The 26,666-nt window shown below is 42.7% G+C and overlaps 1 protein-coding gene across 2 annotated transcripts in view; it reads left to right on the top strand.

Moving 5' to 3' along the window:
• Positions 1-18,182, top strand: part of LOC147463693 (glutathione gamma-glutamylcysteinyltransferase 3-like) — an 88,601-nt gene extending 70,419 nt beyond the window's left edge. Inside the window, exons 7-9 of one of the 2 annotated variants that reach the window (XR_015185274.1) lie at positions 15,923-16,426; positions 16,542-16,707; positions 17,754-18,182. Coding sequence is in view for 1 of the 2 variants with exons in the window: in XM_086490247.1 (XP_086346373.1) it covers positions 15,923-16,426; positions 16,542-16,601 (564 nt within the window). In the remaining variant the exon portion in view is untranslated. Of the gene's footprint in view, positions 1-15,922; positions 16,427-16,541; positions 17,098-17,753 lie in introns of those variants that run through there. The other variant, XM_086490247.1, reaches the window with a different exon arrangement.
• The last annotated feature ends 8,484 nt before the right edge of the window (positions 18,183-26,666 follow it).

Genomic DNA, 26,666 nt, shown 5'->3' on the forward strand with positions numbered 1-26,666 from the left:
CTAAAAATATTAGTTACAGATTGTCCACATGCACATAGGGTTAGATGTGCACGTGACATGTCGCTGGCGGATCTCATCAATCTCCTCCATGGTAAGTATCTAGTTGAGTCAAGTCCTGGTAGATGAGCCTTGTGATCTCGGATTGTGTAAGAGTCAGAGAGGGTGCATCCAATGAGTATTGGAAGGGGGGCAATCTGTCCATGCTGGACCCATGTACGTGAAACCATGACGTCATCTCCCCATACCAGCATGTTGTATCTCCCTACATAACTGTCGAGAGGACTCAAGTGCTAGGCGGGCATATCTATCTATGGGGAGTTCCCATAAGCGGTGTATAAAGGAGAGTGATCTGGTGAGCGTCTCAACCACTAGTGGGGGGGAGCTAGCTCTGCTCGAATAATGTCATGTGGTATTGAAGCCTTGGCTCTAATAAGCCGCGAGGTCATAGAGACCAGAGGCTTCTCCATATTTCCGGATCCATCAGTGCGACCTGACCTCCCATGATGGTCCAATGAAGGCCCCCATATGTAACTCCATAGAGCAATGCGGAAGCCACCAGAGTGTCAAAAAGCCACAGCTTTGTCCGAGGCTCCTGAAACTAAATCTATGAACACATACTCTCCAATCCACCCAATGCTGCATAGGCTCTGGTCAGTCTAGTGTGCTGCTCTCCTCAATGAAAAAGTTGGTCCGCTAAAGACCACCCCAAGGTAGGTGTAAGAATCTGTATACTCCATTGTCCCATGGCCGTATGTGAATGCGGGTGTTGATCTCCCGATCCATTGTGGGGTGGTGTTAAACACCATAACCTTGGTTTTACCAAGGTTGACAAACAAACCACTGTTATGGTTTGGGCAAACCGATGCAAAGCATCCAAGTGACGTTGCATCCTCTTCGGAGAGTCGGAGATCAACACAATATCATCATCATATAACAACACTCGAATCCATGTCCTTGACAGCTGTGCACCTCTATCACTATCTCTCTCAATATAGTCAGAAAGCTCATCCACATACATACCAAATAGAGTAGGAGAGAGCGGGCAGCCCTGTTTCACCTCGATAGTGGAGTGAACTTAGATCCGTCTTCCATGGGATCTACCGTCCTCACTAATGGCTTTGAGTGTCAGAATGTGGTCACGAGTAGAAAAACCTCTCTTAAACCCTGCCTGCCCCACTGCACGTCTAGCCTCCCTCTCTGCCCATCTACTCAAGTGATGCTCAAGAATGGATGTGTACAACCATGCCAATGTGTGTCCAATCATGATAGTGCAATAATTCTCAAGCTGGATAGGGTTTCCTGACTTGAAGATAGGTACAATAGTAGATAAACTCGAAGTATTAGGCATGCCCTTACACATGGCATGGTTGAACATCATTGCCAGAAGCTCTGCGAGTAGATCCCTGGCATGTATAAAATGCTAAGCCACTAAACCATCATGATCATATGCTCTCCCAGTCCTCATCCTATCAATGGCCTTCTTCACCATCTCATCGGTGAAAAAAGCACATGTGTGTGGGCATGGCTCGGGGAGGCTGGGAAGAGACGGTTGTCCAGGAACTGTGTACAGCCTGTGTAGAAGTAATGGCAGGAGTGCTCATGAAAGAGTTGCCATGCCTCACTTGAGTCCTGACTCAAGAATAGCTGATATAGATCTTGCTCTAGTCGAGCCAAAGAGAGACACACACACACAGAGGGCTTGGTTCAAGCATAGAGAGGCCGCCATGACAACCAGGTTGAAGTGGAATATTTCACGTCAGTCAAGGCCATGGAAGATCTTAGAGGTCCCAATAATGCATGATGGTGAGGCCATTGCTGGATTCGGCTCTTCTAGCTTCTGCACGCTGACGGCTCTTGTTGGATTCAACTCCTCGCTTCTGCCCGTCGATGGCCCTTGCTAGATCTCAGAGGTCACAGTAATGCATGATGGTGAGCGCTAGAGTACCAAGCTAAAAAAGCCTTTATAACCGAATTTGGAGTGTTTGCATTTCGTGTTATGGCTTTTGGCTTAACCATTGCCCCCACTACCTTTCAAAGATTAATAACATTGCTTTTAGAGAATATTTAAGGGAGTTTTGTGAAGCTTTCTTAGATGACCTTTGTGTTTATTCCTCTTGGAAAGAGCATCTATCATGCTTACGAGAAGTGTTTGAGAAGTGCACATTGTATCGTATCTCCTTAAACCCTTTCAAATGCCAATTTTGGGTTAAACATGGAGTCATTTTAGGCATATAGTGTCCAAAAATGGGATTTCCATAGATGAGAGCAAAATTAAAGCCATTGCTGAATTGCCACTAGGCGTCAAAAGGCAATCCATGACTTTCTATGAGTGATGTTCCCCAAAAGCACCTCCCTTTGAAGTCTGGCTCTCGCCTCGTGGCACTCCTCATCATACCAGCTATTCTGGGGCATGCTCCCAAAATGTCGTCTCTGCTCAGGCTGGGTGTGTGGGTAGGCCTCTGCTGTTGTATCATGCAATGTCTATGTCAATATAGTAGTAAGCTCCTCCAAATGTCGCCCCGGCTCCAGGCGTCTGTAGATCGCATGTATGTAGACAAACTACTCTTCCCGTGTAAAGGTGTAGCGAGTAGGGGCTGCTCCCCGTGGCATGTGTGCTACACTAAACTGGAAAGAGATGGTCATCGACATGAGAGAGAGAGAGAGAGAGAGAGAGAGAGAGAGAGAGAGAGAGAGAGAGAGAGAGAGAGAGAGAGAGAGAATGAAATGTTATATTAACGTCTTCAAAAGGCCAGAATGACCTATGAGACCAAACTGATACAAAAGTGGTGAATCTGTTACAATGTCTGGGTACCTTAGTACTAAAGTACTAAGTGTGAAAAGTGTGAAAGTGTGAAAATAAATGTGAAAAACTAAATACAAAGTATTAAATAAACTTCTTAGGAGCATTCTAGGTGTCTGGCTAGAATGCTTCTAATCCTTTGTTGTAGTCTCCTCCGGTGAAGTGTGCTTCTACATCTTGGTCGTGGTCGTCTCGATTTCCTAAGCTCAGTCGCTCTGTCAATTAGGGTGCCTTTGGTATGAATGTGGGTACTCCTTTGTGTTGGCTGTTGGCCTCTTGCTTCTCCTTCCACTCCTGCTTCTCTCGATCAGAAGAAATCCGTGATCTGCCTCTGAGGCTGTAGTGCTCTTTGTCTTCTCATTAGATTATCCCTGTGCCGATGTAGTTCTAGTAGGTACAAGCCTAAGCATCTTTGATCTTGGTCGTGGTCGTCTCGATTTCCTAAGCTCAGTCGCTGTGTCAATTAGGGTGCCTTTGGTATGAATGTGGGTACTCCTTTGTGCTGGCTGTTGGCCTCTTGGTTCTCCTTTCACTCCTGCTTCTCTCGATCCGAAGAAATGTGTGATCTGCCTTTTGCTAAATTGGCTTTATCTGACAAAAAAATAATTCTAAATGAATTATTGGATTTATAAGTGAGAGGGTTTTCTCACTTGGAACACCAAGGAAAAATAATTCTAAATGAATTATTGGAATTTTAAGTGAGAGGGTTTTTCTCAAGGGAGACATCCGAGTACAAAGTATTCCTAGTGCGTCATTCAAAGTAATGACGATAGCACTGTGAACGAGAATATCTGTAAGGCCACCAGGAACGGGTACTTCTGATGCGTCACATCGGATGGGTGACAGGGAGCATCGGGAAGAAGTATCCGACCATCCGGGAACGAACATCTCTGATGCGTCATAGGACGGGTGACATAGAGCATCGTGAAGGGGATTGTACCGTAAGTTCGGTAGGAAAGGACTAGGTGGTGGGTATTCCTGATGCGTCACAAGGTGGGTGACGGGTGCATCAGACAGGGGATATCCATAGTCGAGAGGAAATCCGAACTGGAAAGAGGAATACGCGTAAAGACGCAAGCACAAGAATAAAGATGGGTTCTGAGAAGCTTTTCTTAAAAAGCGGAAAATTTGAACGAGTTTTCTGGGAAGAGCAAAGGCGAGGAATCTATGTTTGCATTGCATTCGTGCATGTGGTTGCATCCAGGGACGCCTAGGAAGTGCTGTGAAAGCATTGATTTTAACTTATAAGGTTTTATTGAGTTTTTGGGTAGGTTCAGACCAATTTTAAAAATATGCCGGCCGTCCACTTAATAAGTGGGCAGCCACTTAGAAAATAAAGCAACAAAACCAGCCAGCGAATTCTCTCTCCCTATTTCGAGTAGAACAGGAAAAAAAAAACAAAAAAAAAAAAGGCCGCGATCTCTCCGCGAGCAGCTATTCGTGCCGTGGTGAAGGAGCTATAAAAGCACCACATGCCCTCATCGAAGGGAGGTTGCCAGCACCAGCAAGAGAAGACTCTGCCGCCAGAAGACGCGAGAGATCGCGAGACTACGAAGCACGGAAGTCGCTTTTCTCGTGCAAGAGCAACAGGTACCTATTGTGGATTCGCCATACGAATTGTTGTCGTGTATTTGCGTGTGTGTTTGCAGGTACTTCCTTGCGAAGGAGAAGCGAGAAGGCTTCGGCCTACGCTTGGGAATTCCGGAAACGGAATTCGAAATTGTCTGTGGAGTCTCAACTCCGAGTACAGACGGAAAAAGGATTGGGAGCTTGTCTCTCGGATTTCCCTTACGGGAAGGAACGACCATCGAGTCAAAGATTTAGAACGGAGGGGTTTTCTCCGGTTCTTGTGCTTGTAAAAAGATTCTTCCTAATAAAGAATTCTCTTTAAGGGGGGGGACCAGCCCATCTTCTGGTCCCCAGTACTGTGTCGATCTTCTCACTCTCTCTCTCTCTCTCTATCTATTTCTCTCTATATCCTTTGGCTTCAATAATAAGAGATAAATTCTATTTATCTGAGTATATTTTATATTGTTATGCGCTCCCGTATGTGACAGTGGTATCAGAGCATGGTCTCCTCTCTTTCTATGTAAAGGAGGACGACTCTGGGAAGATACGGGAAGAAGCCATGACAAGCCAAGAGAGAAGTAAGCAGGCGGAAACCTAAGTCCTGCAGAAAAAAGCTCGCAGAGTTTGAATTTTTTTCTCTCTGCAAGAAGTTGACACAAGACTTGGGATTCTCGGAGAAGGCAACAAGAGCATGATGCTCAAGAACCTAGAGAATCCAAGGAGCGGAATGCTCGAGATCCTTCAGAATTCAGAAGATATCCATGAACATCAATCCAGAACCATAGCCAAGAAATCTTGTCATTCCGGGAAGGATATGAAGAAGGTCTCTAGACCTAGGAACACTTCCAGTCAAGTTTGATACTTTTGACAGAAGGGAAGATGCCCCGAAAGCTACCGCTTTGATTCGACAAGTTTGAAGTTGCCTTTGCAAACGGCAATTTCTGAAAAAGCGTCGAAGATGAGGCATGTGATTAAACACCTCAAGGGGATTGCAAGTACTTGGTGGTATACCAAAGAACTGCAAGGAACTTACAACAAGACTTGGATTCAATTCAAGGCTGAATTTTTCGACAAATTTTTTTTCCTCTACACTTTGAGGAAGGCATCCAAGAAGATTGGGATGGGTTTGCCCAATATGAACACGAGTGAGTCAAAGCAAGTAGTGGTTCACTCTTGCCAAGGTAGCTCCACTCTCGATCCTCTCCGAGGAAGGAAAGATGAAGAAATTCAACAAAGGACTTTTGCCCGAATTTCGTAGACGCATCTGCAAAATACTTTGCAGCAGATGGTAGAGTCAGCAATAAAAGCTGAAAGTGTACACCTTAGTGTACATAGAATCCAATCCCCGTAGTGGGACGGGAATCATTGAACACAGAAAGTTTGGAGTAAGGGAATTCAATCTAACTCCCGAGTTCTTGGATAGAAGACCCTCAAACTTTAAGTGAGAGGGCAGGTTTTCAATCAAAGTTACATCTTTGAGAAAATCATAAAGTGCATTGTGCTTGTTTTCTCTTTTGCACAAGATATGGTTATGTCTAACTGGGACTACCACTCTCGAGTGTTTATGAGAGCAGGATCAAACTGAAACATTGTTTTCTGAGATGAATTGGTTTGCTTAACTAGCCGGAAGGTCAACTATTGATTTGGTATCCGGTAATTCTTGAACAGATTACCTGCTACTGTGGGTAGGAAATCGTGAAGGAACCATTCTGAGCTTTCAAGCAAAGAAAAGCTTTCATGAAGCTTGAGTACTCTTTAAGCCCACACCCCCTACCCGGTAAGGGAAGATATGGTAGTGCTTTTCGCACAAGTGAATAAACACTCTCTTTATGAGTAAAGGAGCAAGACAGTGCTACGGCTTGTGCTCGAGGAATCCAAGGATTGAAATCCTAGCTTATTTGATGACCGGGTTTTTCTCTAAGAACAAGCCAAGGAATCGTCAGGTTGAGTGTCTTCGCTCTAAGGATCTTACGAAGGGAAGGAAATTTCCCAGGTTCACTAAAACTCTAACATAGCTTAAGAATTATGTACACTTTTGAGTACATGGATAACACACGAAGATGCAGACCTATGCCAAGGAACTGGACGAGAGTTTGTTGTACTCTCTTGAGCGCCTTTTTGCGCTCAAGGATATTCCGACACGAGAATCTCTATTTGAGATGTGTTCAGTAGAAGAAATTTGAGTTTCTGTACGAAGAAGAGGTTTGCTGATGGTCGTTGATCATTGAGTACGCTATGTGCTTTTACCATTACTGTAGCAACTTTTGGTTGCGGTATATGTTTCTCCATGAGCAGGTCAAGTAGCATTTACACGATGCTGGAATAAATTCGAACTACTATGTTCGTAAGTATATAGTTCGCCAACTGTTTCAAAATGGTAAGAATTACATATGGGAGAACATCCCTGAGAATTAAAGAGGGTTCGCTCTATTGTGAACCAGGTTTGAACGTACGTTCAGAAAATGCTATGGCTAGAATCCTATCTGCCTGAGATTTTGCAAGTCGTCATTGATGCTCGCAAGGTGAATCATTTTTTGATGATTTTGTAAGGAAGAGACGCTAATAGGCGTCGGGAAAACACTGCTGGTGGTAATAACTCGCAGGAGGAAAAAATTGGAAGGAAGTACCATCGTGCACAAGGAATCTTCGGATTGGAACTGTCCGTCTACGTTGAGCGACGGCCCGAAACAAGAACCTTCTTTAAGGTGATCACACACTTTGTTTGTGAAGGAAGACATCAAGATTAATACTCTTATAATTTGGGCATTCCCTATGTGGGAGGACACAAGAGGTTTAATATCCTCAGGACTAATAGCGCAAGGACATAGACCTAAATTTATTTTTAATTGAGGTGGTGGAATTGAGTTAACAGATTCTCAGAAAGACGCGAATGACGAGTTCTTACATGGCTCGTAAGTTTAATGAATGGTGAAGGATATCCTCGAGGTACTTGAGGAAGGACATGAACTGGTAAGGTAAGTATTGAATTATTGAATTTTTGTTTAATTTAATTTCTGAGTTCTCTTTTGAGAAAGCATTGGCTCAACTCACCATTGAGCAAGATTTGAAATTTTCCGGTTTCTCCCCGGCAGTTCAGTTGGACCTCTACAGTTGAGGACAATTGTTTATAAGTGAGAGGGATGTTGCTAAATTGGCTTTATCTGACAGAAAAATAGTTCTAAATGAATTATTGGATTTATAAGTGAGAGGGTTTTCTCGCTTGGAACACCAAGGAAAAATAATTCTAAATGAATTATTGGAATTTTAAGTGAGAGGGTTTTTCTCATTGGAGACATCCGAGTACAGAGTATTCCTAGTGCGTCATTCAAAGTAATGACGATAGCACTGTGAACGAGAATATCTGTAAGGCCACCAGGAACGGGTACTTCTGATGCGTCACATCGGATGGGTGACAAGGAGCATCGGGAAGAAGTATCCGACCATCCGGGAACGAACATCTCTGATCCGTCATAGGATGGGTGACATAGAGCATCGTGAAGGGGATTGTACCGTAAGTTCGGTAGGAAAGGACTAGGTGATGGGTATTCCTGATGCGTCACAAGGTGGGTGACGGGTGCATCGGAAAGGGGATATCCATAGTCGAGAGGAAATCCGAACTGGAAAGAGGAATACGCGTAAAGACGCAAGCATAAGAATAAAGATGGGTTCTGAGAAGCTTTTCTTAAAAAGCAGAAAATTTGAACGAGTTTTCCGGGAAGAGCAAACGCTTTCCTGCGAGGAATCTATGTTTGCATTGCATTCGTGCATGTGGTTGCATCCAGGGACGCCTGGGAAGTGCTGTGAAAGCATTGATTTTAACTTATAAGGTTTTATTGAGTTTTTGGGCAGGTTTAGACCAATTTTAAAAATATGCCGGCCGTCCACTTAATAAGTGGGCAGCCACTTAGAAAATAAAGCAACAAAACCAGCCAGCGAATTCTCTCTCCCTATTTCGGGTAGAACAGAAAAAAAAAAACAAAACAAAAAAAAAGGCCGCGATCTCTCCGCGAGCAGCTATTCGTGCCATGGTGAAGGAGCTATAAAAGCACCACATGCCCTCATCGAAGGGAGGTTGCCAGCACCAGCAAGAGAAGACTTTGCCGCCGGCAGACGCGAGAGATCGCGAGACTACAAAGCACGGAAGTCTCTTTTCTCGTGCAAGAGAGACAGGTACCTATTGTGGATTCGCCATACGAATTGTTGTCGTGTGTTTGCGTGTGTGTTTGCAGGTACTTCCTTGCGAAGGAGAAGCGAGAAGGCTTCGGCCTACGCTTGGGAATTCCGGAAACGGAATTCGGAAATTGTCTGCGGAGTCTCAACTCCGAGTACAGGCGGAAAAAGAGAGCTTGTCTCTCGGATTTCCCTTACGGGAAGGAACGACCATCGAGTCAGAGATTTAGAACGGAGGGGTTTTCTCCGGTTCTTGTGCTTGTAAAAAGATTCTCCCTAATAAAGAATTCTCTTTAAGGGGGGGGACCAGCCCATCTTCTGGTCCCCAGTACTGTGTCGATCTTCTCACTCCCTCTCTCTCTCTATCTATTTCTCTCTATATCCTTTGGCTTCAATAATAAGAGATAAATTCTATTTATTTGAGTATATTTTATATTGTTATGCGCTCCCGTTTGTGACATTGCCTTTGAGGCTGTAGTGCTCTTTGTCTTCTCATTAGATTATCCCTGTGCCTATGTAGTTCCAGTAGGTACAAGCCTGAGCATCTTTGATCTTGGTATTGCATGATTCTTTCTAGAGGTCCAAAGCCTTCTTTAAAGAGGCAATGAAAACGTTCCCGTATCTCATAGTATATTGTGCAGTGGCATATATAGTGTAATTCTGTCTCCGGCTCCATTCCGCATAAGTTGCAAATTCTGCTCTCAAGTGGGATTCCCCTAAATCTGCCAAATTCAATTTCCAACTGGTGTGAGGATGTACGACCAATAGCACATCTCAAACCATGAGACAGGTGGGTATCCATGTAACTCGGGCGAATCACAAATCATCTTCAGATAGTTGTAGGAAGTTTTCTTTGTAGTCGTCCATCTTCGTGCCCAATTCTTGTGTAGGGTCTACCCATGTCCTCTTAGTATCCAACTTTATAAGATCCCGTCGGATGATTTTATTAATCTTCATTCGTGTAATTGCCAGTGATGGAGCCTCAAGAGAGTATTGAAAGGGGGGGTAATCTTTCCATACTGAACCCGTGTCTCTGAAACCATGAGGACAGTTGCGCATACCAGCATGATGCATCCCCTTTCATTGCTAATTGTCGAGAGGATTCGAGGTCCAGTCTAGTATATCGGCAATTATTTGTATCCCACAAACCATGTATAAAGGACGCTGATCTGGTAAGAGCTTCAATTTCTATCGGAGGGGCCGCTAGTTCCGCTCGGGTAATCGCGTGTGGTACGGAGGCCTTGGCTCTAATCATTCGGGAAATCATAGATACCAAAGGTCTCTCCATTGACTTCCAATTATCCTGATCCACAGATGGTCCCCAAATCTGGACCCCATAAAGCATAGCCAAAGCCACCACAGTATCAAAGAGCCAAAGTTTTGTTCGTGGTTTCTGAAACTGCACTTGTGAACACATCCTCTCCAACCATCCCAAGGCCGCAGAGGCTCTGGATAATCTAGCATCCGCTGCTTTCTTAAGTGTAAACTTCGGTCCTGCAAATACCACCCCAAGGTATGCGTATGCATCTGTGTACTCTACTATATCCTGGCCATATGCAAATGTAGGTGCTGATCTCCTAACCCACTGCGGTGTGGTGTTAAACACCATAACTTTGGTTTTACCCAAGTTTACCGACAGTCCACTGTCCTCCGCGAATTTATGTAATGCATCTAGCTGCTTCTGCATTCCATTTGGTGATTTTGCTATCAATACATTATCATCTGCATACAACAACAAAGGGATCCATGACCCTGCAAGTTGAGCCCCTCTGTCACCCTCTCTATCAATGTAATCTGATACCTCATCTATGTACATACCAAATAAAGTAGGGGACAGTGGGCATCCCTGCTTTACTCCAACGGTGGAATGAACAATGTTGGAATCCCCTTCTAGAGTAAGTACATAACCAGTTACTGACCCGTATAAGGCCATGATCCCCCAAATGATCTCTTTGGGGACCCCTAACTCTTGCATCCTGCGCATCAATCTGGCCCTTGGTACTGTATCAAAAGCTTTCCGAAAATCCACAAAGCAACAATACATCCTTCTCCCGTTTGCTCTTCCTTCCTCAATAATGGCTCTGAGCGTAAGAATATGATCTAAAGTGGAATAACCCCTTCTGAATCCAGCTTGTCCTGTTGCTGCCCTCATTCTCTGCCCATCTACTCAATTTTTGTTCAAGAATGGATGCGTACAGTCGGGTCAAAGTGTGACCTACCATAATGGTACGGTAGTTCCCGGGTATCATAGGATCCCTTGACTTGAAAATAGGTACGATAGTAGATAATTTCCAAGATTCAGGTAATCCTTCACACATGACCCGATTAAACAGATGAGCAAGGACTTCTGAAAGTAGATCCCTGGCATGGATCAGATGTTCTGCTACTAAACCATCATGATCATATGCTCTTCTTGTCTTCATCTTATCAATGGCTTTTTCCACCATTTTCGTGGTACAGAAAGTACTAGTAGCAGGGCATGGCTCTAGCGGATCTGGAAATGGAGGCTGTCCAGATACCATATATAATGATGTTACATATTGACCCCAGATCTCAGGAGAAGTAATCGTCGGAGGCGGTGAGTGCTCTTGAAATAAGCGCCATGCCTCATGTGAGTCCTGACTCAAGAAGAGCTGATATAAATCCTTCTCCAGTTTGGCTAAAAATGCCCTTTTCTTGCGACGTACTATACGCCGAAGAGCAATCCGAGACTGCTTATATGTGATGATCCCAAGTGTAAGCTCTTTCTGGACCTGGGTTCTCGTCTCTCTGCATTCCTCGTCATACCAGCTGTTTTGAGGCATGTTCCCAGCTCCTCTCTTCTGATCAGGTTGAGTATGTGGGTATGCCTCTTGTGCTGCTCCATGTAGTATCTCTGTTAACTGAGAAGTAATCTCCTCTACAGTATATACTGGCTCGGCTGCCCACATCCTATTATAGATCTTTTCCACATAGACTGAATCAGTTTCTGGCGTGAAAGTATACCTTGTGTGTTTCTTCTTCCTTTGTACTTGAGAGGCATTGTATTGGAAGGAGATTGATAAGGTCAAGAGAGCATGATCCACTGCAATCCCAACCGGTTTGGGTCCCACCTTAAAGTCCTTGATACTAGAAATAAATCTTGGTAAAGTCATGACATAATCCACTGTACTGGCCCCATGCCTGTGCGGGAAGCATGTGAATCCCCCAGATAATGGGAAATTCTCTAGACCATTAAGTATGGCCAAACCATGTATGGTTGCCATCTCCATGAGATGTCTCCCATATTCAGTGTGTTCTTTATCCTGTGAGTTTCTAGTAAGCCCCCTCTGTGATAAATCCACTTCTCTGAGCATTTCCTCAGAAGTATCATAGAATACTGCTTGAGAGTTGGCCGTTCTGGCATTCAAGTCTCCTAAGAGAACGATGTCTCCATCTCTAGAGAACTCCCATATGTCATTATTCAATATGGAGAAAGGGGAATGTCCTTTAGGTGAGGAGTAGACCGAGTTACTTGGAGGGAAGTAGCATATAGCGATATATAGAAATCTACCCGTCTCGGCTCTCATTCTCACCCACATATACCTTGCTTGCTCATCTTTCCTGATAATCTGTATTAGTGGTTTCAGCTCCTCTTTAAATAAGACTGCTACTCCTCCTGAACCCCGGCTACCCTGTAGAGATCTCTTGTCTGGTCGACCAGCTGTTTCCCACAAATAACCCTTCACATGTGGCATACGCGGTCCCGGTATCTGGTGTGTCTCGGAGTAGAAAACTATGTCTCTGTTCCTAAAGCTGTGTTCAAAGGCACCTACATCTAGCCTATATGATCCATTACAATTCCACGCCTCTATCTGAAGCGTCGCCCCATAGGTCTCGCACCGTCATGCTGAGCGCTTTTCCAGAACCACTACTTTCCCTCCTCTATAAAAGGGGATTTTCCCCTTTTCTCTTGCTGCCCTGATCTCTGGCATCAACTCTTGCATGTGTGCCACTTGTGCCAATGTAAGGTCATCTCCCAGGAAAATACCGGTTTTCTTCAGAGTTGGCCTCTTCTTTAGAAATTCTTTCCTTATTTCTATATTCGGGAAGCGGAGAATAAGTGCCCTATCCTTTACGTTTCCCTTCTCATTGATTCCTTTCTTGCCCACTCTCCATGCACTTGTGTGAGTAGGCTCTGTGATGCCCATGCGTTGTAGCAGTTCCTTCACTTCTTCATCTACATTCTCTTTGTCTTTGACTCCTGTTTCCCGCACATGCAAAGCCCGATTCTTCCTTTTCTGCTCTTCCTCAATGGTCATATTAATAATGGTAGAAGTAGGTGTGGTCTCGAGCATCTGGGCCCTCCCTTTCGTCGCATCCTCAATCCATTTCTCTGCTTCATCAACCTTTTCTTGTGTCTTAAAAAGACGTTCTTCCCATGAAGATGCCGTTTTCGATTTCTGTTCATCTCCTTCCCGTAGAGCTTTCATTTGATCCTTCATGTCCTCGAGCTCCTTCAACACCGAAGGTTGGTGGTCTCCCTTCTCCTTAGTTGCAGATTTGCAAGCCGCAAGTTCTCCTTTTAGCTCCTCGATTATTGCATCTTTACCCCATGTGCTTTTCCATATTTGTTCTCCATGCTTCAAAACTTGCTACTGCCTCATCGAGTTTCTTTTGCATAACGCATTCTGTTACATTTACTTCGGCCTTGATTAGGTTTCGTAATTCCGTTTTCAAGATCTGAATCTCCTCATTCTGTATCCCCCGGATCTCTCTCCTTAGTTCTCTCATCATGTCTCCATACATGGAGTTCCTGTAGCTCTCAGCGCTCGCGTGCATTTTCTTCCTGATGTCATCTCTCATGTAGTTTAGCTCTGATTTGAGCATCATCTGGGCCTTCTCCATCATTAGTTCATCATGTATCTTGGACGTTGTCCCCACTCGTAATGATCCTGGTGATAGTACCGTATCTCTGTTTCTCTGCTTAAATGTAGCTGTTGTTTTTTTTGGGGTGGTGTAGCTATCTACACCCGGCCCTTCCCCTTCGGTAGGCGGATCCATCGAACCCGAGCCCCAAATGTGGGGTAGGGTACTAGGGAGAATAGGGCAAACTTAAACAATTTTATCTTAAGGCTTTTTACCTTACGGCTTAAAAATTTCTCTAAATTTGAACGTAAGGCTGGGACTTCCTACGCGTAGGTGAAGGGTGGGGGTGATTCGGCGCGTATGCTGGGACTTGCTACGCGTAGTGTTGCTGGGACATGCTACGCGTAGGACTTCTCCTGCCTTATCGTGAGAATCCCCTGCCTGCCCTTCGCGTGAGCTCCTGCTTGCTCCACCTCACTCACGTGAATCCCCTAGGCCTGCTGCGATCCTGTTCTCAGCAGTTTCGGCTCAGCTCAGTGGCTGTTTGGCGAGCAGAATTCAGAGCGACCCACCTTTGCGTGCAAAGGTGTCCTTGTGCTAGTCTTCGATTCCCTCTCAGCCCCACAATGCTGTCCTGCTGCAGCTTCGTCTGCCGTGCCCCAGCTTGCTGCAGCGAGGTCCTCTCCACCGTTTGCTGCTTGCTTTATTAGAGAGAGAGAGAGAGAGAGAGAGAGAGAGAGAGAGAGAGATGAAATGAAACGAAATGTTATTTTAAAGTCTTCAGAAGGCCAAAATGACTTATGAGACCAAAGGTTACAACCATGTGTGACTCTAGTACAATGTCGGGGGAACATAAAAGTAAATGAGGGTACCTAGAGTGGGTAGGTATTTAAGCCTAACCTATGTCCTCATCATCATCAATGTCATCACATAATACATCAGCTCAAAACATATGGGGAGGGGGTACAATCACATGAGGGCTAATGAGGTGCACAACGGTGGAACTAGACAATGGTGATCATCCCATGAGATCTCTCATGGGTCTCTGCAGTATGGCCTCAATGTCCTCCATGGCCAGCTCTCGGGGGGGGCGTGCCCTATGTCGCTCAATGATGCTCGGGAGCCTCCAATGTAGGCCTCGTCTACGGATTAAGAAGAGACCTAGGCACCTCTAATTATAGTAATCCATGAAGTGGGATAAGGGGCCAAAGCCCTCTCTGAATAAGCAATGAAAATGCCCGTGGATGTCGTAGTATGCTGTGCATTGACAAATATAGTGCTCTTCTGTCTCTAGTTGTCTCTGGCAAACCTGGCATAATCTCTCCTCTAGGGGTATACCTCTGTATCGGCCAGTCTCTATCTCCAACTTGTGAGATGAGGTGCGTAGCTGACCAATAACACATCTAATTCCATGAGATAGGTGGGTGTCCATATACTTGGGGCGTGAGATAAACCCATCATTTTTCATCTGGAGAAGATGGTCTCGATAAAAAGCCATATTCGTCCCCAACTCATGTGACGAAGATAGCCGAGTCCTTCTAGTATCCAGCTGAATGAGATCATGTCTGATAATCTTGTTAATCTTTGAATGTGTGAGGGTTAGGGAGGGTGCATCCAAGGAATACTGAAAAGGGCGCAGCCTGTCCATACTAAATCCATCTAGTTCTCCATATTAAATCCATGTAGCTCTCCATACTAAATCCATGTAGCTGAAACCAAGATGATACCCGTGCAAACCAACATGAAGTATCACCCTCACTAGCCAGTTGTTGCGATGAGTCAAGCGCTAGTCGTGCATATCTGTTGCGTGATAGCTCCCATGTGCTATGCACGAAAGACATTGATCTAGCAAGACCTTTCACTACGCAGTGGGTCAGGAGATCAGCACCTATTTTTACATATGGACAGGAGATAGTAGAGTATGTAAACTCTTATACATATCTTGGTGTTGTATTTAGTAGACCTTCTTTCTCTATGAGAGGTGCTGCAGAGGCGAGATTGATGAGGGGATATGCAGCATTAGGAGGACTAGAGAGGATATGTTCACAGGTGTAATTTCAGGAGCCACGCACTAAGATTTGGCTATCTGACACATTGGTCACTTCCACCCCTAGCCTGAATCATCAAATTAGATCAGGGCGCACATATGATGGATGGAGATCCATGGAGAGACCACGTGTAGCCATGATCTCCAGGCTGATCCGGGTGAAAGCCTCAGTGCCACATGAGATTATCAGAGCTGAGATGAGCGCACCATGTTGAATACCATCACCTTGGTTTTGCCAAGGTTGATGGAGAGCCCACTTTCATGTGCATAAGCATTTAACACATCTAGATGTCTCTGCACGCATGCACACATACACACACACACACACACACACACAGATGAAATAAAATGTTATATTAATGTCTTGAAGAGGCTATAGTGACCTATGAGACCAAAAAGTTACAATCGGTGACTCTGATACAATGTTTGAGTACAGAAAGTTCAAAGAACTGAAGAGAGAGAGAGAGAGAGAGAGAGAGAGAGAGAGAGAGTCACATCTATCTCAACAGGGCAAGGTACTTCAACAGCTGCGAGAAACCAGAGCGGCTTCCTTGATCACAAAATGGATGGAGAAAAACTGTGTGAATTCAACATTGACAGAGAGCCTACAAACTGCGATTTGGCAAGCTTGTTGCCAAGGTGCGGCTGCATTTACGGGCACCAGCTGCATGTCGAAGATCACATGCAGCAGCAAGGATGTCAAAGAAGCTAATATGACATCAAATGAGGGGCCAGGGGAAGCTGTGGTGATGTCGAGTAGAGTGCTTGTGGATGGATGTGAGCAAGTAATTAATGCGCTTGTTCCGAAAGTTCCCTCGTCAAGTGACGTTGGACGGTCCTGCCACTGCTGTTTGGAAGAGGACAGCTTCCATCCTACTACGCGAGATTTGCTTGCTGTTCTACTGTTGGCACTGCCCATGTCAACATGGGAAGAAATTCAAGACCCTGACGTTCACTCAGAAATTTGTCGCATTCTTTCAAGAGACGAGCTTCCCCACGAGCTCCAGGTTGAGGTATCAGTAGACGTTCCCCTTTTACATGCTTTGGATGTTTTAACATGTTACTGTTCTTCTTCTTTGTTATGCTTCTGATGCTCAAGATCCATGAGTGCACTTCATGTGATTGCAGGTTGAGCATCTCTTGGAGCAAGCCATTCTTGTGAGCAAGTCATGCTCTGAGGAAATCTAAACAGATTACATATGTTTCTTTGGGGGCTGTTGAACAAGAGATGGCTTTGGGTAGCAAGGAGCCCTGCACTCTTGAGTGGTTCAAGTTTGTCTCATGACCTAGAATGGTACTTTCTGCACTATTATTAAAAATAGATTAAATTGCAACTTTTCATTTTTTTTTCAGGCAAAAATCTGAACCTAGCAGATGCAAAGTAAATTTTTAAGGGTTTAGATTGAGACCACAACTTTGGCATACACTTTTCAGCTCATAAGTCGTCCTTTTAAGGCTTGGACTCCCCTCATTCCAATGATGTTCTTCCAAAGGTTGCCTTCCACATTCTTGAAAATGTGCATCAAATGAAGCAAATGATTGATGAGTAGGTCACTCCAAATAGTGGGATCTTGTGAAAGATTGAGAGACTCTTTATGCTGAGTCTCTTTGCATTGCGCATCTCTTGCCATTTAATCTTTCAATCGCTTGCCTTTTAGTGCCAGCGAATAGTCTTGAGAAAACACTCGTAGTATGAAGTGAGTATGACCTCTCTCTCTCCCCCCCCCCCCCCCCCCCCCCCCCCCCCCCCCACCACACACACACACACTCTCTCTCTCTCTCTCTTTTTTTTTAGTAATGTCAGATTTAATCACTAATGGGAAACCTCAAATCGAGGAAAACCCATAGAAAATGTTACAAGCGGTAAATTAGAAATACTCAAAGAAGAGCTCGCAATGGTGAGGAGCTCATCCAAGTCATAGGCAAATATAAGAGATTGTCCAAGAGAGGGGGGTACACTCTCTCTCTCTCTCTCTCTCTCTCTCTCACACACACACACACACACACGCACGCACGCACGCACGCACACACACACACACACACACACACACACACGCTCACATTACAAAAAGATATAAGCACACATTAGACACGTATGCACTTTTAATCTACAATAGGATTTTACATCAAGATTTGCTCTTTTTTATTAAAAAGGTGTCAATAAAGGGTTCATTAAAAAAAAAAAGACACCAGAGATAGAACTCAACTCTCCCTTTTTTAAGGTTAAAACTTGAAGGATTCTACACAAAATGGTAGAGTTTACGAGTTTCTTTGTAGAAAGGCTATGTTTGCAACTTAAGGCGGGTAAAAGTTAATCTAAATTTGATGTGTTTCAAACAGAGACTAAGGGATAGTTGAAGGGATCTTAGAGGTTAATGGAACACCAAAACTTCCCATCTGCACTTTAGCGATGTCTTAATGGACAAGGAATCCTATGGCGGTGCCACCAATCCCTCTGGGATGAGTTGAGGAGGTCCTTAGATGTTTGGATACTTCGACAAGTCATTTTTGGAGGACTTTCGCACTAGCTACCATGTCACACTTCGTGAGTTTTAACATTGCCCTATAATTGGATATATAAGTGTCTTGTTTTCCTACCAAATTTTGGCAATTTATTTGTCAAGCTAGAAAGAAGTCTTTTTACACCTTGTTTATACTATGCGTTGGGTGTAAGGGAAGAAAACACTGAATTTATCTCCATGTCAAAATACAATCCCTATGGAGAGAATTATGGTAAGTTCTAAGTCATAAATTTAAGTAAAATTTTTAGTTTTTTTTGTCAAAAATTAAAATAAAATTCTTATATCTTTTGGTAGAGATGTCTCTTTTTATGTTATTAAAAGCCATACAAAACAATGGAATGCCCTTGAAAGAGTAGTTTCCAAGTCACACGCAAGTTATAGACATTCGTATTTGACAACTATAAATGATTTTAAATGTTGAAACCAAGAAATTATGCATTATGTCTCAAGATTGAAAATATCAAAGTTTCTCTTACGCAGTTTCGAATATTTAAAATGATCCAATAATTGTTGCATACCAAAGCCTTCTACTTGCCACCTTGAGTCTTCAATGGAAAGGGCAAGCAATGTATCACTTTCTAAAGTTCACAAATACATTAAAGACATTTTTCTTTGTATACAACGATATGCTTGAAATGGTCGTATAAAGTCGATTTCTTTAAAGCATCATTCACAGTCTTACGAGGGTCAATATTATGAGTATAGTTTTTGATCATGGAAGATTTTAAAATGTAAGGTTATATTTTAAAAGACCCTTTAGCTAATGTATTTAAGTATATCAAGATGGTTTTTTAAAATATACTGTTTTGCAAGTAGCATTTAATTTAAATTTGTAAAGAAAAGACACTTAAGTGTCCTGTTTTGATACCAAATTAGTGTTAACCACGTAGACTAACTTTCCTTACCTCTAGGGAAGTAGTTAACCGCTTCATATTCCAAAAACTTTGTCTAAGCAACTTTTTGTAATTTTTGCACATGTTACCTTGTCAAAGGGGGGGGTGGGTTGGGCAACATTGGTGTGGCTTTGTTTGTTAATTTTCATGACTTCCATTAGGGAAGGTTATGTTGAATAGGGTGTGGTCGGACATCAAGGATTCCCGACCTTTGATTTTCCTTATTTAAGTCCAGTATTGGTCAAGCCAGTTGACTTGCATCTCCAAGATGGCAAAGCTTTTGATGTCATTTTTTAATGGGAGGGATGGAGCCACTAGTCTCTCACCTTCAGAAAGAGTGGTGAGATGGACATATTTATTGACTGATTGGTGCGATGTGTTGTATCTTATCGAATGGTTGTTCTCTCTCCTGTTGGTGTCATGAGATGGGGGTGGGCTAGAAACTTGAGTCAATGAGGTGGTGCGATTGGTGCAAAATTAAGAGAGGAGAAGCACTCGGGGATGCTAGGATGTGTTATAATCTATTGTTTTTCTTCCTCCATGGACCCTTCCCAAGCTAGGAGGCTATGAGCCCTATGTGTTGGTGGCAGGGAGACATCTTGGGGAACTCTACCTACACTAGGTAGTTATTTTGCGCAAAAACCTCCAGCTTTAATGTAGGTGTCCATTTGAATAGAAGCAAGGGAGAGTTGCTTAGCATCCATTGCCCAAAACTGAGTATGTTGAAAGCCACCTCAATAGTTTCGAATACAAACAGAAAGTTGTTGTTTTAGGAAGGGCTTGGTAGAATTCCACTTTTTCTCCATGTACCTGCTACTGTGTTTTGATCCATTCCTTGAGGAAAGCACCAAGAGCTTGGTCCCCATGCTTAGAACGACAAGAGTTCTTTCCTCTAGATATTTTGTATTTTTTTTGACTTGACTAGCAGGCAAGAGTACAAATTGCTTACATATTCCAACTCCTTCTTGCCCTCCGACAACAGCTTGTTGGCCTTCAGTGCACATAAACTATGGAGAATGACTTTAGGATTGTTATGAGCGTGTCTTGAGCTAGAGGAGAGAAGGCGCTCACAATACAAGACCTTGGTGTTTGATTGCAAGACTTGAGCTTGATGATAAAAATTGATACTTAATTAAGGAAACTTGATGACAAGGCTTGGTTTACAAGACTTGTTTGTAAGAAAAAGGCTTGAGTCCAAGGATTGCAAGGGCAAGGCTTGAGTGTAAGATGAGAGCTAGAAGAGCTTACAAGACTTGATTGCAAGGATAAAGCTTGAGTGCAAAATGAGAGTTAGAAGAGGACTTGTCTCACAAGCGCTTCACAACTGGGGTTGGCAAGATTGAGGGACTTTGTGAGGAGTTTAAGAATCTTCTCGATTATTCCTTAAGCTTCTAAATCTTTTTATAACTTTCAAGATGCTTCTAGCTACGTCTAGAACATTCTAAAATATTTTCAGTGTTTTTGGAACCTTCTAGAAGCTTATAAAATGAACTTGATGTTTGCATCCGTGACATGACCCCCGCCTATAGCGATGAGTTCCACGAGGAGAGGTTTCGCTTCTTGGTATGGGGGTAGGTCTTGATGGATGTTGTTAATGGAACTCAAAAACTTTGAGTGGTGCTTGGTGAAGGTTAGGGGTAGGTTCCTGTGTTTGTTCACCTACATCATAACCTTTCCAATGTATAAGCAAATGAAGTATGCCACAAGATATTCTAGAATCAAGGATTTTCTTCACTTCATATCCTTTGTGACCCTCGATTTCTAAAGATGGTGGTGACTATAAGTATCTACCAACAATCATGGACTGATGACAAGGCTCCAATATTGAAACATGGAACACTAGAAGAAAAAAACCTCTAGTTACAAAATGGCTGCACAAAATACTAAAGAGAACATTTGAGACAAGTAGAATAGTGTTGTTGTAGGCAGATTTAACCAAGGTCAATAACTCTACTCAATTGTCTTGATGATAGTTTAACGTGCTTCAAAGATACTACTCTAAGACTTGATTCACCCTCTCTGTTTGTCCATCACTTCATGGATGATTGGCTAAAGAGAGGTTAATCATCACTCCTAGAAGCTTGAGCTGTCCTTTCCAAAAGCTTGATATGAATTGTGGTCCTCAATCTGAGACAATGTCATCTAGAAGTACAATAGATATTTTCAAGGAAAAGGTCTGCCATTCCTTCTCCAATGATTGATTTGGTTGCCAGGATGAAATGTTTCATCTTTGTGAGTCTATCGACAAACACAAGAATATAATCATAGCCCTTAGAGTGGGGTAGATTTGTGATGCAATCCATTGAAATAGATGACCATGGTTTACTAGGGATAGGCAAGGGCTAAAGCAATACATGTGGCCAATGGTGTGGGACCTTGGCTCTAATGAAATTGTCACATGTGCATGCATATTCTTTGACAAGATTCCACATTAAAAATACCATGTGATAGGCTCAATCGTTTTGTTCACTCCAAAATGACCTATTATTGGGAAATGATGTCTTTCTTGAAGTATTTTGCAATCTTAACTTTTTGGATGGTATATAGAGAAGGCCTCTGTAATACAACAATCCATGTGCTTCTTCAAAGGCATGCAGAGCGCTTTGTTTGCCATGTTGGACTTTGCCCTTAATTTTCCAACACGGAGGGCATGTAGATTTTCATTCTTTACTTTGAGAAGAAAGGCAGAGTCATTGGGAGCCATGCTAGTGACTACAACAAGCTTGAGCTAATTTGGCCTCAAGAGTATTGATTCTTGTTGATCATAGGCTAGGTGTTGGGGGTTCCATCGTTGCAATAGCTCCAATGATCAACAAAATTATCAATCCGGAGGGATGACTTACCCGGCTAAGGCATGGAAACACTCACACGGTTAGTGAGCTAATCATGGCAACACGAATGGTTAACTCTATGAGGTGAGCTTCTCGGTCTATGGAGGAGCTAAGCTACAATGAAGGGCATTCTCCACATCCACTTCTCTTCACCTCTAATCAACCCAATTACGATTGCAAGACACACACAACACTAATCCTATTATGCAACACACTAATCGCAAGCACACACACATAGATCTATCTAGCATCACACTCCAATCAAACCTACATGCACACACAAGCAAAAGAGAGAAATCACACAAGATTAGAGAGGGATTAACCACTAATTACTTACAATCTAGCTAATCTAAGCATCATAGGCAATCATAAGAAGCATGAGAGAGGCATAGTGAAAGAGAATTAAGCATTGATTAGTGTTAACCAAGTCTCATGAGCAGGAGAAGCTCAAGGATTCCATAGCCACACACCTCAAGAGCTCTCACCAAAAAGTGCTCTCAACAAATGAGCTTGAGAATCTTAATTTCCTGTACACACTGCTTTATGTACCTAGGGTAAAAATATGCTATGTCCGGGCGCCCAAGGCCTTTAGGGCTCCACCACTTACTTAATCTGCTACCTAGGCACACTAACTGACATATTCTTTACATCTTGGAACTCCCATTGAGTCCGTTACACATTAAAATATTATAATGACTTGAAATAAATCGTGAATTTACAATACGTGACCAATCTTTACTGCTTCTTTCTATTGATCTTCAATGTGCGTCCGTACGTCTTTGGTCTTTAGCAGCTTCTGTTAAATAACATTGACTCAGTTAACATTCCCCCCTTCCGAATTTAGTGCCCGACCTCGGACACTGTTGAAAAGTGTCCGTGGAGACAAGGGAAGGCTTTTGATTGGTTGTTGATGGGCTGATCGTATTCATTTTCTTGTTGAATTTGTTGATGAGGGTCAATTTGCTGCAGCATCTTCATTGGTCCGAATATGTATGATGTGACAAATGATGTTGCATTTGTACGTTGTAATAGCATAATGATGAGGCTTGTATTTATTTATGAAAAGTATATACAAGGGAAGTAGAATGATGAGATTCTAAATTAGGGTCTAATACCTGGATGACCAAAGGGAAAAAACCCAGTGGGAAAAAAGTTCCTTTGGGATACACACATTATTGGAGTACTTATTAGCATTGAAAATATTAATAAAGTACTCAAGGGATTATTTGTTGATAGATATGGAATTTAAAAGGCAACAAATATGAGAGGGTAGCATGATGGAACATTGCTTTGCCTGTTGTAGTCCACTCAAGGTACATAGGTGGAAGCAAAAAAGTTTGTCTAATGCATATGTCCAATGGTGGGACATCCTATATATGCATACACAGAAATGCATGGAAAACAATCTGCTGTGCAAGAAGGATTTTGAGAGGTTCTTCAGAAAGATGGTGTAGCTATAAAAGCACATGACATGGCTTTGCAAACTGACACCCCTTTAAGAATGGTTTTCATTGTCGAGGATATGTGCTCTCATCTTACTGTGCACTATGCGTGAGTGTTGGACTCTACGACACTCCACCAATGGTACGTTAATAGACTTCGCCTCTTATGCTCATCTCTTCCAGCATGAGCAACATGACTTTATATATGCTCAACTCTTCTAGCTTGAGCGTAAGCCTAATAACTACGACTCTTAGCACAAAGTTTAATATGACTTGAAGCTTTGGGACTAATGTTTGGCTCATTTTATGGCTCAACAGCCCGACTCTGACTATGTCAAGGAGTGTTTTTTGTACCCTGTCGCCTTGACTTTTTACATTCTTGTGCTCACTACAAACATTTCTTCAGGTGACAGTAAGCTTGAATCCTCAAAAAGAGGATTAGTGAAAGACCAAGTTGGCATTGAAGGTTTCTTTTGCCATACCTGTTTTATCATTTTTGGATCTGCTGCACGTTGGTTGGGTGGTCCTTCTTTGACTGTGAAGACTCCATTATCTGTTTGATTCTCTAATTAGGCCTATTGGTGGGAGTCTTTAATGTTGTTGTAGGCCTTTGTTCACTGTCGACATCTGGCTTTTGACTAGGAGCATTAGAAGACTTAGGAACCCAAATCTCTTGATGACCTTTGTATCTCCATTGTTGACTTTGTTTAGCTCTAGGTCTTGTTGAGCTCTTGAGATCTTCATGCGTGTCTGGTGTAGCTACAGTTGGCTTGTGGTTGACTGGTAGCCAAATCTTTGTATACCCTGTGTAAAATCCTTGTCCAAGAGGAACATTCTTTGAGATGCATCTTTTTTCTGTATCCTCTTAAGAGTTGTGGTTAACTTTAGCATGTTTCGATGTTGTTCTGTTGTAGATCTGCTTCTTAGGTATCCTAGGATATTGTCGAGGTTGATACCTAATGGGCTTTATTTCTTGGGAGGGACTTGAAGTTACTTCATATGCTCTAACCTACGGTTTTGATACCCATATCTTTCTGTTACCTCTATAGTACTCATGTTTTTTTAAGCTCCATTGTGATGTTATCCATCCCATGTGTTTGTCTTTTTGTGTTGATTTCCTGTCTTTAATCCAAATCGAATCTTTGACTTTGACTAAACACTCGGAACAAACACTTGCTTGACTTTCCTTTGCTTTCTTGAGTACTTTGGCTGAAAGATCTTTGATTTTCTGGGTGTCTCCTTAGAGGTTTCAGTTGGGTCAGCAATTGACTTTATGTTTTGAAAGCTTGACTTGCTAGAAGTATCTAATCCACAAGGGTTCTTTGATGTAGAGGCATATGATGTCACATCTTCTTTGCCAATTGGTGGAGGTTCCACTTTAGCTTTACCTTTGTCTGCAAGATTTGTCTGCAATGATTCTTGTGACTTCTGCAACTCTGAATCTAGCATTAACGGTACTTGTAAATGTTGTTGGCTACCTTCTTGAGAAGAGAGTATTAGCATTTTATATTCTTTGTAGGCCTTGTGTTGGTCTAACCACTGAAGGCTTCACCTAAAATTTTGAAGGCTTCACTTGAAATTTTACCTGCTCTTCAAGATTTGGGATGCTAAGGGTAGCAACCATTTCTTTTTGACTTGTATGCAAACCTCACATTGTTTTGCTATCATGTTTGCATAGAGTGATCTGGAGGATCCTTTGGATGTTCTCTGCAATCATATTGTACTTTGCTGCTTTATCGAGTAGAGCATTGCATCTGACGCTTGCTCCTTTTGTACTGCTGAGAACTATAGCTATTCTCATTGTTGGCTCTATTGAAGATTTATGTCTTGCTTTTGTCATGGTATCATCTTGATCTAACTGTGAGTCTATGGAGGGTGGCTTAAGACTCTGTTTTCCAATCTGACTTACATCAGTTAATTCAGCTAGCAATGTCCGGATCTTTGGACTTCCTATTGCTTGATATGCTCACAAATTCAAGAGCATCTTCCAACTGTGGTTGGCCACATCTTTTCCAAGTGCGAAAAGACATGAGGTTCTTGTATAACTGAAAATCTAGCTTTACTTCGCTTGAGAGTTTTTCTTCATTCTCACTAACAATGTTGTACTTGATCGTCTCAAGATTTCTTTCTGTATTGATTGATTCTGTTGTGGCAGTGTCCTTGGGTTGAGCTTTTTCTGCATTTCTCTGCTTTGATCACTTGCTTCCGTTGATGTCGACTCCATTGGTTGTAGTATTGCACTTTTTTGTCTGCAACAACTGATGAGCATTGTCCACCTGCATCTGAGTAACCCTTGATCTTAGAAGATCCATTGTACTTTCTGGAAGAATCTGTCTCTTTGGAGGAGATTTTGGTGATGACCTTTGTGTATCCTTCTGGACTTTAGCTTTCATTGATTTTGACTTTTCTGCCACCTGTTCTGACAGCTTGAGGCTTTGCATCATCTTCAGATAGTCTTTGACTTCAGCCAGCGGGCCATCCGTAGGGATTTGTACAAGATCATGATCTTGCTGATATTCGTTACCATGTGCATTTTGATATGCATATGTGATCTTGATCACATGTAACTGTTTGAACACTATTGGATTTGTTGGCTTTTGACTCTAACTTGTGGAGATCAGCTAACACTTTTGTCCGTGATGATCTTCATAGAATCATTTATCTGTAGACTGATGGAATCTGGGTCAATTGGAAACTTCCAACAACCATATGATCTTTCAAAGGTTTCTGCCTTGAAGGAGTCTATTGGCTAGAAGCTCTAGGGCTTCTAACTGCTATTGCGGTTCCTAATACATAAGCTGAGCTTGATGGATTTACAGCTCCCCCCTTCCTAGGGTGATCACTATAGCCTGCTTCATTGTAAGAGTTCAAAATTGTTTGGCTCTGGTTTAGTCTCACCTTTTGGGACTATGAAGGCACACTTTGGGTACCGCTGTTGATGTTTGGCATTTGTAAACCTTCTACATAGTTTCCTATGTATCTCCTTGAAACGTGACAAATTATTCCCCAAGTCAAGCTGTAGATAGCATTATCTTTTCCCTAATATTGTTTATCCCATGGGTCTCCTATGATATGAGCTTCTATGGTTTCAGGACCAAAGGCATCATAGATGCTATACTCTCATCTATATCTACAACTATTTTGGTCAAAGTATGTGATCGTTTGGTCACAACATCGAAGCTTGATTTCCGATGGAAGAGAGTTTGGCTCTGAACACATTTCTGGGTTCACTCGGGTAATATCCTTCAGCTCTAGAGAGGATGGGCTATAATAGATTCTTTCCTTTGAAATGAACCATCCTTTTTTATCTATCTCACTGGACGCACTTCTATGAGCTGGTACTTGGGCCGTTCAAACACAGGTTGATCCTTTTGTACAGTTTTCCTTTTTGGTCTACATAGTGTGCATATGAATTATGTGTGCTATACAATGCTAACAACATTCTATTTGATGTGTCCCTTAGACTCGTGAATGATTGCACACTTGTGGCATTGGATGCAAAATCATTTGCAAATCTGACAGTCTTTTCAGCATTCGGTGGTACTCGACACCTTGACCAAATTCA

This window comes from Adiantum capillus-veneris, chromosome 2, assembly GCF_014529385.1.
Source record: "Adiantum capillus-veneris isolate H3 chromosome 2, ASM1452938v2, whole genome shotgun sequence".
Lineage (NCBI taxonomy): Eukaryota > Viridiplantae > Streptophyta > Polypodiopsida > Polypodiales > Pteridaceae > Adiantum > Adiantum capillus-veneris.